General features: G+C 47.6%; 1 protein-coding gene across 1 annotated transcript in view; it reads right to left on the bottom strand.

Annotated features, from left to right (window-relative positions):
• LOC119971674 (anoctamin-9-like) overlaps positions 1–12,757 on the bottom strand; it is a 239,037-nt gene that overhangs the window by 125,680 nt on the left and 100,600 nt on the right. Inside the window, exon 8 of the mRNA XM_038807553.1 lies at positions 2,964–3,052. Within this exon, the coding sequence (XP_038663481.1) occupies positions 2,964–3,052 (89 nt within the window). The remainder of the gene's footprint in view (positions 1–2,963; positions 3,053–12,757) is intronic.

The following is a 12,757-nucleotide window of genomic DNA, read 5'->3' as shown; positions in this document are numbered from 1 at the left end:
GGTACATCCAAGACAATGAGTTAACTCCATACTTACTTCTACACAGGTCTCTGCATACTTGAAGACTCACTGTACAACCGGCTCAGGCTCTTGTCATGTAACCCTTTACATCAAACTGTGGGTGGTGCTGTCCTCCAATCCCCCATTAACCCTTTCTATGCCAAACATCTTTATACTACAAGGAGGTGGTGCGGTTCCTTCATATTGGAGATGATCAGTGCCGAGCACTTGTGTGGTGAAAGTATTACTTGTCACCTTTCAGCCCAAGCCTGTGGGTATGCCTTCATCATATAACTTCCAGCAATTCAAGTAGCACACCACCATCTTCTCAACAGCAATTAAACAATAAATTCCAAGAAATCTTGCCAGTAATGCTTTTATTCTGAAAAATTATACAAAAAGATGCATGGTCACTCTACTTCCATTGACCCCTTGGAGATCACTGAGTCACAATCTAGATGCTCTGAGTCTGGTTTCATAATTCTCAACCAGTATTAATGACATGGGTTAGGACAGGCTTGACCAAACTCCAACACGCAGCTGGATGTGACGGCACCCAAGGCACTTTGATGCGGATGTTGCTGGACTGAGCACTGAAGTCTTCATTGACATCATTTTAAAAAATTCTGTGAGCCTGATCATTGAATATTAGGCTTGTTTCTCCATGCTGTGCCTTACTCCAGCCTAAGGTTTCTCACTCACTCTCATGACCCCACACCAGCACACACTAGGCACCCACTCACAGTGTGTAAGCATGAGTGAACACCCTGACTCTGAGGGCAATATTGGATTCAACAATTATTTAGGGAGTCCTTTAAGAAAATCGACTAAACCTATACTGGAAAATAAAATGGTTCTTGAAAAAGTACTGAGAGTGCAAAAGCATGAACGAATTATAAAAAATGGCTGAACTATTGAACCCTGACCATGACTCTCTATAGACACTGACAAATGTTTCAAAAGATGTACTGTAAAATATGCCTAAAGAAGTGACACAAAAGTACATTTAACAGATTTGCAACAATCTAGTAACAATAGTATGGCTAGGCTAGACGTGATGCAAACATTTTGACCGTGGGGTTGAATACATGGGAACTGTGCTGTATCAGGGAAATAATGATTAATTTGGAGGAAGTAATTCATGTCTAATTAACCGATCATCTGTTAAGTGATTGACACTTTTCTGAACAAATCATGGGGGGTCTCAGCTGAGAATTAGAACCAATGAAAGTAAATAGGGCCTAAACCATAGACAAGGATTTCCTTAAGAATATAACCTGGATGATTGATTAAGAGAATTCTAGCCTCACAGAATTCTTGAAGCATCCGTTATTTCTTTGAAGTCTTTTCTTTTACTTTTCCTTATGTTAAAACTTAGATTTTTCACTGTAGTCTGACAAGTTTTATGTATTATTTTGATCTAAGTCTTTGATTCAGTTTTGATGCAAGTGTATTAAGTAAATTCTTGAAAAATAATGAGTATTTTGGATACTTCCTCAAATGGACTGAATACCTTATTTTTGGAAGAAAAATAAAAAGATCTTACAAGCACGATCTAATGGAAATAAAACACAGTCCGGTGCTGAGCGGGTTTAGCCGGATGTTTCCTGGTACTCGCAACGTCAAGGAAGACCCACTATCTAATGGGACTCTGTTTTATTTTGGGGCCTAAGCGGGAAAGGCTCTGCTGAGGCGCACCTAGTCTCACTTTCTGCACTGAGGTGCTCCGCTTACGATTCCCAGACCACTCCAGCGCGCCAACTCACCCATAAGGGGTCATGGATCCCCCCATAATCCACCTAATAAGGGCAGAGCTAATAAGGGCAGAGCACCCCCGGACCCGACCCCCTCTCGCGAGATTTACCGGTTTGGGCGCAGCCGTTAGATTGTGCGCTGAGAGTGAGCTGGACAGACAGACACACACTGACTTTTCACCTGGTCATTTTTTATTAATGATTCCTTTATAACTTACTAAATTAATGTGCTGACATTGCCTTACGTTTGTTCAGAAATTGTTACCTTTCTTGACACCTCAACTCTTTTTTATATTCAGATTATTGTAGTGCCAATTGTTGGGCGAGATTGTCCGGCTGCGTTGCGCCCTAAAAGCAGAGCGGTGCACCCGTTAGATGCCGGGAGATCCCTCTTCCAGGATCTACCCAACTCGCCACGCCTCGCGAGACATCTCAATGTGACTCCGGCCCATTGTGGATAGGATCATTTTCTGGCAAATCTGCATACTGGAGTGAGACAGCTAGTCACACAATATGCATTCCTGAGATCTAACCAAGGCATGGGATACAACCCCCTCACCTTGGACACCTTGAGTGAGTGCTTTTCAGTGCTGGTCTCCATAAAAGGGGAGCTGACGGAGTGACACACGTGGTCTCCCAGGGGATCAGAGGCCCCCAGGTGCTTGCCCTCTGGGCAAGGTGGCACCATGGCAGTCCCAGCATGGAACCCTGGCAGTGCCACTTGGGTGCTTCCATGCTGGCACTGCTCAGGTGGCAGGCTGGCATTTTTCATGTAATGGGGTCCGGACCTTGGGGGAGGGAGGGGGGGGGGGGGCGAGAACTCCCTTATTGGTGAGTTTGGGCTTGGGGGGGGGGGGGGGGGTGGGGGTCGGGGGTCACGTGGGATGGCTGAGAGATCGGGACGCCATTTAAAAATGGCTTCCGATCTCTCCCTGCATGGATGGAGCTCTGGCAAGCGGAGCCCCTCAGTGCAAAAAAAAATCCATATGTGGCCCCCTGAACGAAAAGGTTGGACAATCCTGGGTTAGGAGATTAAGTAAGTATTCTACTTATAGATGTCTAGAATAGTACTGTGTCAGTGGGATGCCACACCTCCAGCCTCTTTAGAGCAGTCCCACTGCCACACTCTTACAATTTTCCATTGCTTACAGCAGCCAAATTATTTGCGGTTGCGTGTGATCTGTATAATGTGCCAGATTAGTCTATCACCTTATTTCATTGATTGGTTGCTCCTTAAATAGGCATTTCCAGTCAGCCCAATCTGTCCACAAGTTGCGTTCTCCCTTGCAAATGCCATCCTAAAGAAAGACAAATAAATCAGAATTTCAGCTGGTGTCTTTCCTAAAAAAAATTACATCTCAATTCATTCAGGAAGAGAAAAACAAAATTGAAATGTTTTTGTGATCTCACTTGCATGGGTTACTGGAATCAGTTAAATCTACAGCCTGAAACATTTATTTTTATGTTGATCCCACATGCATGTCCAGCCTGTGTGGACTGCCAATATCCTTTCAAAACAGATTGAAAACCTGTAGATCACAATAACTTTAATTTCTAAAGTGCTTCTATCATATCGGGTGAAGGGAAAAAATAACGGATGCTAAACAAGAGGGAGAATAAAGAAACAGCGAGAGAGGGGATTAAAGTTAAATTTCCACACTCCAAACTTGGCCTGAGAAGGGAGGAACAACGAAATACAGACCAGGGCCTGTATTGGCAAGAGTCAGCGAGAGGGGGGGCTAATTAGGGGGGGCTAATTTGCATAGTGATGCTGCTCAGACTTAATTTGATTTCCCAGGAGCAGGCAGCATCATGGGCTGTCACCTTTGCAGTGCACATGTGTTCCTCATTGATGTTATCAAAGAACACAATGCAAGCCACACATATAACAGCATGCCTGCCCCCCCAGGAAATTAACGTCTTGTGCTACACAGGCAAGTGTTTCCCCCAATGGCTTCTGGTTTACTGGTATAAAATATTTTGGCTTATCCAGAACATCAAGCTACTGATTGATGGCCTCACTGCTAGGTTCGATGGCAACCAGCAGGGACTGAACAGTAACATTTTTTTTATATAAATCTAGAGTACCCAATTCATTTTTTCCAATTAAGGGGCAATTTTTTTAAAAATGTTTTTATTCTCCATTTTCACATTTTCCTTCAAAATTTACACCCCACCCACAGACAGTAAACGGATAACAAATACAAAGTCAATCCCCTTAACCATAACAACGATCCCATCCTCCCACCACCCCAAACTACGGCCCCCCTGTCAATATATGCATCCAATAAAACAAACCCTCCACGGTGGAAACAAAGAACAAAGGAGAAAAAGAAAAAAGGAGTCCGGGACCGCCCATGGTCACCATTAACCGATAGAGTCCACTCTCCCCGCCCTCCCCCATACACACAATGACATCCAACCTCTGAAAGAGTACCGTACATGATACCCAAGAGTTGTAAACCCCCCCCCCCCCCCCCACTCCTCCCCTACATTGCTCCTTGTAAAACTCCTCCCCCCAACCTCGGTTCCTTCCCCCCAACTTTCCACCCTGGCTAGCCCCCTCGGACCCTGTTCTGCCAGGCTCCGATGGCCGCAGCCCCTCCCCCCACCTCACTCCCATTCACCGGCTGGCTTAAACCGGCCAGCGTGGAGACCCCCACCCGGGTCCCTTTCCCCTTTACCCGGCCCTAGGAAAGCCCAGAAATCCTCTTTTAGCACACAAACCCCGCATATCCACCTACACCCAAAAGAGCCTTAATTTCGAGTGAAAGTCCCATCACTTCCCTTGTCCAAATATATACAACATTGGCTCCTTTAGCCCATACACCCACACGCAGTGAAACAAAAAAGAAGAAAATACAGTCATGAGGTTACATCGGCACATAGCCATCTCTCAGTTCTGCCACAGTCCTTCTGCCTTTGCAAACTCCTCTGCTGCTTCCGCCGTTCCAAAATAAAAGTCCTTGAGCTTGTAAGTCACGCTCAGCTTTGCTGGATATACAATGCCGCACTGCACCTTGCTAATGTACAGTGCCCTCTTCACCTGGTTGAAGGCAGCCCGCCTCCTCGCCAGCTCCACCGTAAAGTCCTGGTATACACGTATACCAGCTCCAGCCCACTGCACCACCCGCTTCTGCTTGGCCCAGCACAGGACCTTCTCCTTCACACTGTACCTACGGAAGCACAGAGTCACTACCCTTGGCGGCTCACTCGCCTTTGGTACAAACCTCCCCGACCGATGAGCCCGATACAGTTCATATCGGGAGGGATTCTCCCCCTCCCCCAACAGTTTCGCCAGCATCGCGGCAAAATACTCCGTCGGCCTCGGCCCTTCAACTCCTTCGGCAGCCCCACAATCCTCAAATTCTGTCGCCTGGATCTGTTTTTCAGGTCTTCCAATTTTCCTCGCAGATCCTTGTTAATCTCCATTACCTTCCGCATCTCCTTTCCCATCGAGGTAAGTTGATCACTGTGCTGCAATAATGTCTCCTCCACTTCCTTCAACGCCTCCCCTTGCTCCCGCACCTCCGCCACTGCGCTCGCCACCGCCGTCGTCACCGGGGAAATCGCCTCCTCCACCAGCACACTCAAAACCTCCCTCATCTCCTTCCTCATTGTCTCCATATATTTTGTAAACTGCCTTTCAAATTCCGCAGCCATCACCTTAGTCATTTCTTCAGCCGTAAGCAATGCGGCCTCCCCTGGTGCTCCAGCCTCCATTTTCCTTGCTGACCCCGTGGTGACCTTTCCACTTCTCGACAGACCTTCAGCTGTTTTTTTTACGGCCGCATTTTTGCTCACCCTCGACATTTTCCTTTACTGTGCCTTCACTGAGCCTCCTCTGTGACTTTTCCCTGCTTTTGCCGCCTCCGTGGACCCTGGGACCGGGCTTAAAGCCCCGAAAATGCCATTCTCCAACGGGAGCCCTCCATTGCGCGGCTGCCTCCCACCCGCCGTCACTGGAAGTCCCACCAATTTAGGGGCAATTTAGCGCGGCCAATCCACCTACCCTGCACATCTTGTGGGTTGTGGGAGAGAAATCCACGCAAACACGGGAAGAACGTGCAAACTCCACATGGACAGTGACTCAGAGCGGGGATCGAACCTGGGACCTCTGCGCCGTGAGGCAGCAGTGCTAACCACTGCATCACCGTGCTGTCCCGAACAGTACAATTGAATACCTTTTTCAAATACAAGGGACGCAAATAAATTTGCAACAAAGTTCTGTGACGAGAAACACCACGCTTTCTATCAGGACTATGTAGCAATCTCGGGGCTCAGGGGGAATGCCCCAGCGAGGCCGCACTTAGTCCCGTTTCCTGCACCAATGAGCTCCGCCCGCCAGAACTCCTCAGTCCTGGAGGAGATAGGGGCACCATTTTTAAATGGTATCCCGATTTCTTGACCCCCCCCCGGACATGATCCCCAAACCCTCTTCGGCACCCATGTGAATGACGCAGGGGGAAGGGTCGTCACCAGTGGGAAAGCCCCAGATGGAAGAGTTGATGGCCTTCATCAAAGTCGGATTTCGTCAGCAAAGGAAGGAGATGCATGGTGACCGACTGCAGGCCATTGAGGGAGCGGTAGCACCTCTGCGAGGATCGATGGACCAGGCAGAGAAGTGCCTTGAGGTGCAAAGGGCGACAATACGAGAGGTGGAGAAGGTGGTGTCCGACCAGAAATCGGATTGTGTCGTTGGAGGCGGAGATGGGGCTCCTGGAGGACCTATACCATTGAGGGTGAAGGTGGTGGAGCAGGAAAACAGGTCCAGGCGGCAGAACCTGCGAATTGTGGGTCTGCTAGGGGGTGTGGAGGGAACGTGTGCCACAAAATATGTCTCAAGGATGCTGGCCAGGTTGGTGGAGGAGGGGAGTGCTGGATCAGGGCCCAGAGGTCTTTAAGGCAGAGGCCAATGGAGCTACCGCAGGCAGTGATTGTGCAGTTGCACAAATTTGCTGAGTAGGAGAAGATTTTATGATGGGCCAGGGAGAAGCGAGACTGTGAATGGGAGGGGAATCGTGTCTGAATATATCAGGATATTGGTGCAGAACTGGCAAAGAGGCGTGTTGGATTCGGTAGGGCCGATGCGTGTTGTACCGAAGGAAGATTCGGTTTGGGGTGCTGTACCCAGCAAAACTGTGGGTCACTTTTGAAGGCTAGGGAGGGACTGATGGGGGGAGGGGTGTGGAGAGGGGTCTTCGAGCGAGAGCTGCATCGCTGGCAGGGAATGCTGGTGATTGGAGATGAGGTGGGGGAGGAGGCTGTAAGAGGTGGCCACGTGGAGGGGGAAGAAAGAGGGGGAGATGGGAGGGGTAATGAGGCGGGTTTGTGATGTGGCAGAGTTGGAGACTGAGCGTGGTGATGGATGTAGAGGGGGGCCATCTTGGATGGGTCTGATTTAGGGTGGTATTAGAGGAGGCAGAGACAGAGGGGAATCATGGTGGATGGTAGAGGGGAGTGGAGGCATAAGCCTCCAGTAAAAATTGTTACAGTGAATGTTAGTGGATTGAACGGGCCGAATAAGTGGTCTCAGGTTTTTGCGCACCTGTGGAGTTTGTAGGCGGAGGTGATCCTTTTACAGGGGACACATCACCAGGTGAATTATCAGGTTAGACTGAGGAAGGGATGGGGAGACAAGTATTTCACTTGGGGTTTGACTCAAAGTCGTGGGGGTGGCAATTTTGTTCAACAAAAGAATGGGGTTTGTGGAATCCAAGGAAGTGCGGGACCCGGAAGGGAGGTATGTGATAGTGAGTGGGGTGCTGAAAGGGACATCGGTGGTGCTATTCAACGTATATGCGCTGAATTGGGATGATGCAGGGTTTGTGAGGAGTTTCCTTGGAGTGATCCCGGACCTGGATACACACCAATTGATTATGGATGGAGATTTTAATTGTGGTGATGGAACTGAGGGTGGACAGGTCGAGTAGCAAGTCAATGGAACATTTTTTTGGGAAAAATATTTTATTGAGGCTTTTATAATTTTAACAATTTTAAACATCAAGTTTCAATAAAAACAAAACCATAATCATACACCTAACAAACCCACCTGGACACAAACCCCAGCCAACATGGCTTACACAAATAGTGCCACCTTCCCCAACCACCTCCCATGCCTCCCCTTCCTCCCCCATCCCCCCGCCCCCGACCGCCCCCATCCCCCGCTGACAGCTTAATTTTTCTCAAAGAAGTCGATGAACGGTTGCCACCTCCGAGCAAATCCCTGCAACGAACCCCTCAAGGCGAATTTAATTTTTTCAAGTCTGAGAAACCCCGCCATGTCGCTAACCCACACCCCCGACTTCAGGGGCTCCGAGTCCCTCTACCCTAGTAAGATCCGTCTTGGGCCACCAGGGAGGCAAAGGCCAGGATGTTGGCCTCTCTTGCCCCCTGGGCTCCCGGGTCTTCCGCCACCTCTGGACTTGAAACCACCCTCATTTGTAATAGCTCTGACATGATATCAGAAAACCTCTGCAGAAATCCCTCAGCCTCGGACATGCCCAAAACATATGGACATAGCTCACAGGAGCCCCTGCACAGCGCCCACACCTATCCTCCACCTCCCCAAAGAACCTGTCAATGAGAAAGTTGAGGATGGCAAAGGAGTTGGGAGGGTTTATGAAGCGTATTGGAGTGGTTGATCCATTGAGGTCTAAGAACCGGGGGGGGGGGGGGGGGGGGGGGAAATGAGGGAGTACTCCTTCTTTTCACATGTGTATAAGGTGTACTTGAGAATTGGTTTCTTTGTGATGAGTCGAGCGGTGTTGTTGGGAGTGGTGGGAACGGAGTATGCAGGGATTGTGATATCTGATCATGCGTTGCATTGGCTGCAAGTGAGGCTTAGCGCGGGGCAGGTGCAGAGGCCGGATGGAGGCTATATCTGGGTCTTTTGGCAGATAAGGGGTTTTGTGGAAAGGTGAGGTCGGCGATTGGGGATTACGTGGAGACTAACCAGAACAAGGAGGTGTCAGCAGCCATGCACTGGGAGACATTGAAGGCGATGGTCCAAGGGGAGGTCATCTCGTTCAAGGCGCACAGGAACAGGGGGAGAAGGAAGGAGCATGGACCATTGTTGAACGAGATAGTCGAGGTGGATGGAAGATACACGAAGACCCCCACTGAAGAGCTGCCGGTGTACACACTATTGGAGCAACTAATGCTCCTGGATGAGTCGGGAGAGGGTAGGATTGGGGACATATGCAGGTGGTTGGGGGAGGAGGGAGGGTGCAAGTGGTGAGGATCAAGAACAAAAGTGAGGTGAAATTGGGGTTAAAGGCTGGGGACTATGGTGTGAGACAATGCATATGGTGAATTCAACTTCCTCCTGCGCGATGATGAGCTTGATTCAGTTTAAGGTGGTGCTCAGGGTACATATGATCCAGGCGAGGATGAGTGGGTTCTTCCAGGAGGCGGCCGACGAGTGTGAGAAGTGTGAGCGGGGCCAGCAAATCATGTGCCTATGTTCTGGGATTGTGAGAAGCTGGAGTGATACTGGGAAGTGGTGTTTGGAACGTTATCTAAAATTGTGGGGGTGGAGGTCAGGTCGGACCATATGGTAGCAATCTTTGGGGTACGGAAATTCCGGAGCTGCTGGGGAGGAAGGGGGCCAATGTTGTTGCCTTCACCTCTCTAATTGCCCGGCGAAGGATCTTGCCGTTGGGGATGACGGCCTGGCTGGGGGACTTATACGACTTCCTCCGGCGGAGGGCTTCGAGACATGGTGGGGATTGTTCATGACAGTGTGTGAGGAACTGTTCATCGCGGGGGGTGGGGACGAGGGGTGGGTGGGGGAGTGTAGATGGAAAAAGGAGAAAAATTGTAGGAACTGTGGACTGTGGGGTTGCAGAGTGTGTTATTGTATATGTTATCATTTTTTACACATGTTTGGAATAAAATAAATTTTGAAAAAAGAAATTCAAATTCACCGCCGGCCTGGTAGAACTTATGCCAAAATTCAACCTTTCTTACTGAAAAGGCATGGGACAAAGAGTGAGAGGCTTTTCTTTCAAATTGCATTTATATAGCGCCTTTAATGCAATAAACATTTGAAGACATTTCAAAAAGGTGAAGACAGGCACTGAGCAAAAATGGGGGGGGGGAAATGTACGAAGGGAGGTATGATCTTATAGGTAAGCTTTATAGGGGCTTTTCACAGTAACTTCATTGAAGCCTACTCGTGACAATAAGCGCATTTCATTTCATTTCATAGAGTCATAAATGTTTACAGCATTGAGACAGGCCCTTCGACCCAGCTTGTCCATGCTGCCCAGTTTCTATCACTAAGCTAGTTCCACTTGCCCGCATTTGGCCCATATCCCTCTATACCCACCTTGCCCATGTAACTGTCTAACTTGTTTTTTAAAGGAAAAAATTGTACCCACCTCTACCACTGCCTCTGGCAGCTTGTTCCAGATGCTCACCACCCTCTGTGTGAAAAGATTTCCCCTCTGTTCTCTTTTGTATCTCTCCCCTCTCACCTTAAACCTATGCCCTCTGGTTCTAGACTCCTCTACCTTTGGGAAAAGATGTTGACTATCTACCTTATGTATGTTCCTCATTATTTTATAGACCTCTATAAAATCAGCCTTCTACGCTCTAGGAAAAAAAGTCCCAGCCTATTGAGCCTCTCCTTATAACTCAGACCATCAAGCCCTGGTAGCATCCTCATAAATCTCTTCTGGTTTAACAATATCCTTCCTATAATAGGGTGACTAGAACTGAACTCAGTACTCCGTGTGTGGTCTTACTAATGTCTTGTACAACTTCAACAAGAAGCCCCAACTCCTGTATTCAATATTAGAACATAGAACAGTACAGCACAGAACAGGCCCTTCGGCCCTCAATGTTGTGCCGAGCAATGATCACCCTACTCAAATCCACGTATCCACCCTTTACCCGTAACCCAACAACTCACCCCCTTAACCTTACTATTAGGACACTACGGGCAATTTAGCATGGCCAATCCACCTAACCCGCACATCTTTGGACTGTGGGAGGAAACCGGAGCACCCGGAGGAAACCCACGCACACACGGGGAGGACGTGCAGACTCCACACAGACAGTGACCCAGCCGGGAATCGAACCTGGGACCCTGGAGCTGTGAAGCATTTATGCTTACCACCATGCTACCGTGCTACAATATTCTGACAATAAAACCTAGCATGCTGAATGCTTTCTTCGTCACCCTGTCCACCTGTGACTCCACCATCAAGGAGCTATGACCTGTACCCCTAGATCTCTTTGTTCTGTAACTCTCCCCAACTCACTATCATTAACTGAGTATGTCAATTTGATCTACCAAAGTGCATGATCTCGCATTTATTTAAATTAAACTCCATCTGCCATTCATCGGCCCACTGGCCCAATTGGTCAAGGTCCTGTTGCAATCTTATATAACCTTCTTCACTATCCACAATGCCACCAATTTTGGTGTCATCTCCAAATGTACTAACCATGCCTCCTACATTCTCATCCAAATCATTAATATATATAAAATAAATAACAGTGGACCCAGCACCGATCCCTGAAGCACACCGCTGGTCACAGGCCTCCAGTTTGATAAAAAAAAACCCTGCACGACCACCCTTTGGCTTCGGTCGTCAAGCCAATTTTGTATTCAATTGGCTACCTCACCCTGGATTCCGTGAGATTTAACAGTTTGCAACAACCTACTGTTATGGACCAGGATTTAGAAAACTCCAAAGTATATCATGGAGTTCACCTGACCTATAACTGTTTATTGATTTTGGTTACGATGAGCAAAAGGGCCTACCTTTCAGGTGTTATTCAACAGAGTCCTTAAGCACTTTTAATCAAAAACAAGCATTATTCTCTGAATTTAGTTAACATTTTTATGAACACTCACAGTAAGCATTTTATCAACTACAAACATAAATACCCCACACAGCTACTGTAATCTATGTATAACCCTTAATAATTTTCCCCCTTTAACTGTTCCAATTTAATAACACGATCCCATAGACCAGAAACCCCTTTTCAAAGTTGTGCCCCAACAAAAGGCACTCTGACTATCTTTAAGACTTGGTATGTATACACCTGTTTCCTTTCCAAAACAGCAGGTTTGAATTCCTTCCAGAAAACAATTATCACTTTTAAGTTATCAAGTAATCTGAAAACATATTTTAAACTGAAGGTAGAGACACTTATTTTTCTGAGTACAACAGCCCAAATGTGAAAACGAAAGCAAAAAAACTCAGAGCCACCAAAACAAGCTCCAACCAAAGTGAAAGTAAAACCAACTCCCAGCGTCACGGCCCAGCTCCACCCACACAATGAATCACTGAAGCCATGTGATAAGACAAACACATTTCTTAAAGGGACACTGCATGACACTACCATGCGGTACATTGTCAAAGACCATGCTATGTCCATTTGGACAATGTCGACTGCATTGCCCTCATCTACCTTCTTGGTTACCCCTTCAAAAAACTCAATCAAATTCATGAGACATGGCCTTCCCCTTACAAAGCCATGTTGACTTTCCCAAATTAGCCCTTGCCTGTCTAAATGCCTGTAGATCCTGTCCCTCAGAATACCATCTAATAATTTATCGACTACAGAAATAAGGATAACATGTCTGTAGTTCTCAGGCTTATCCCTACAGCCCTTCTTAAACAAGGGCACAACATTTACTACCCTCCAATATTCAGGCACCTCTCCTGTAGCTGTCGCTATCTCAAAATATCTCAGCTAGGGAGCTGACAATTTCCTCCCTAGCCTCCCACAACGTCCTGGGGTACATTTCATCAGGTCCCGGGGATTTATCTATCTTGATGCACTTTAATACCTCCAGCGCCTCCTTCTCTGTAATATATACACTCCTCAAACCATCACTTTTTCTTCCCTCTATTTTCCTAACATTCGTGTCTTTCTCAACAGTAAATACTGGTGAGAAATATTCATTCAGGACCTCTCCCATCCCTTGTGGATCTGCACATAGATGACCTTGTTTATCCTTCAGAGGCCCTACCCTCTCCCTA

This window comes from Scyliorhinus canicula, chromosome 9 (assembly GCF_902713615.1).
Source record: "Scyliorhinus canicula chromosome 9, sScyCan1.1, whole genome shotgun sequence".
Classification (NCBI taxonomy): Eukaryota; Metazoa; Chordata; class Chondrichthyes; order Carcharhiniformes; family Scyliorhinidae; genus Scyliorhinus; species Scyliorhinus canicula.
This window is presented reverse-complemented; position numbering and strand designations above follow the sequence as displayed.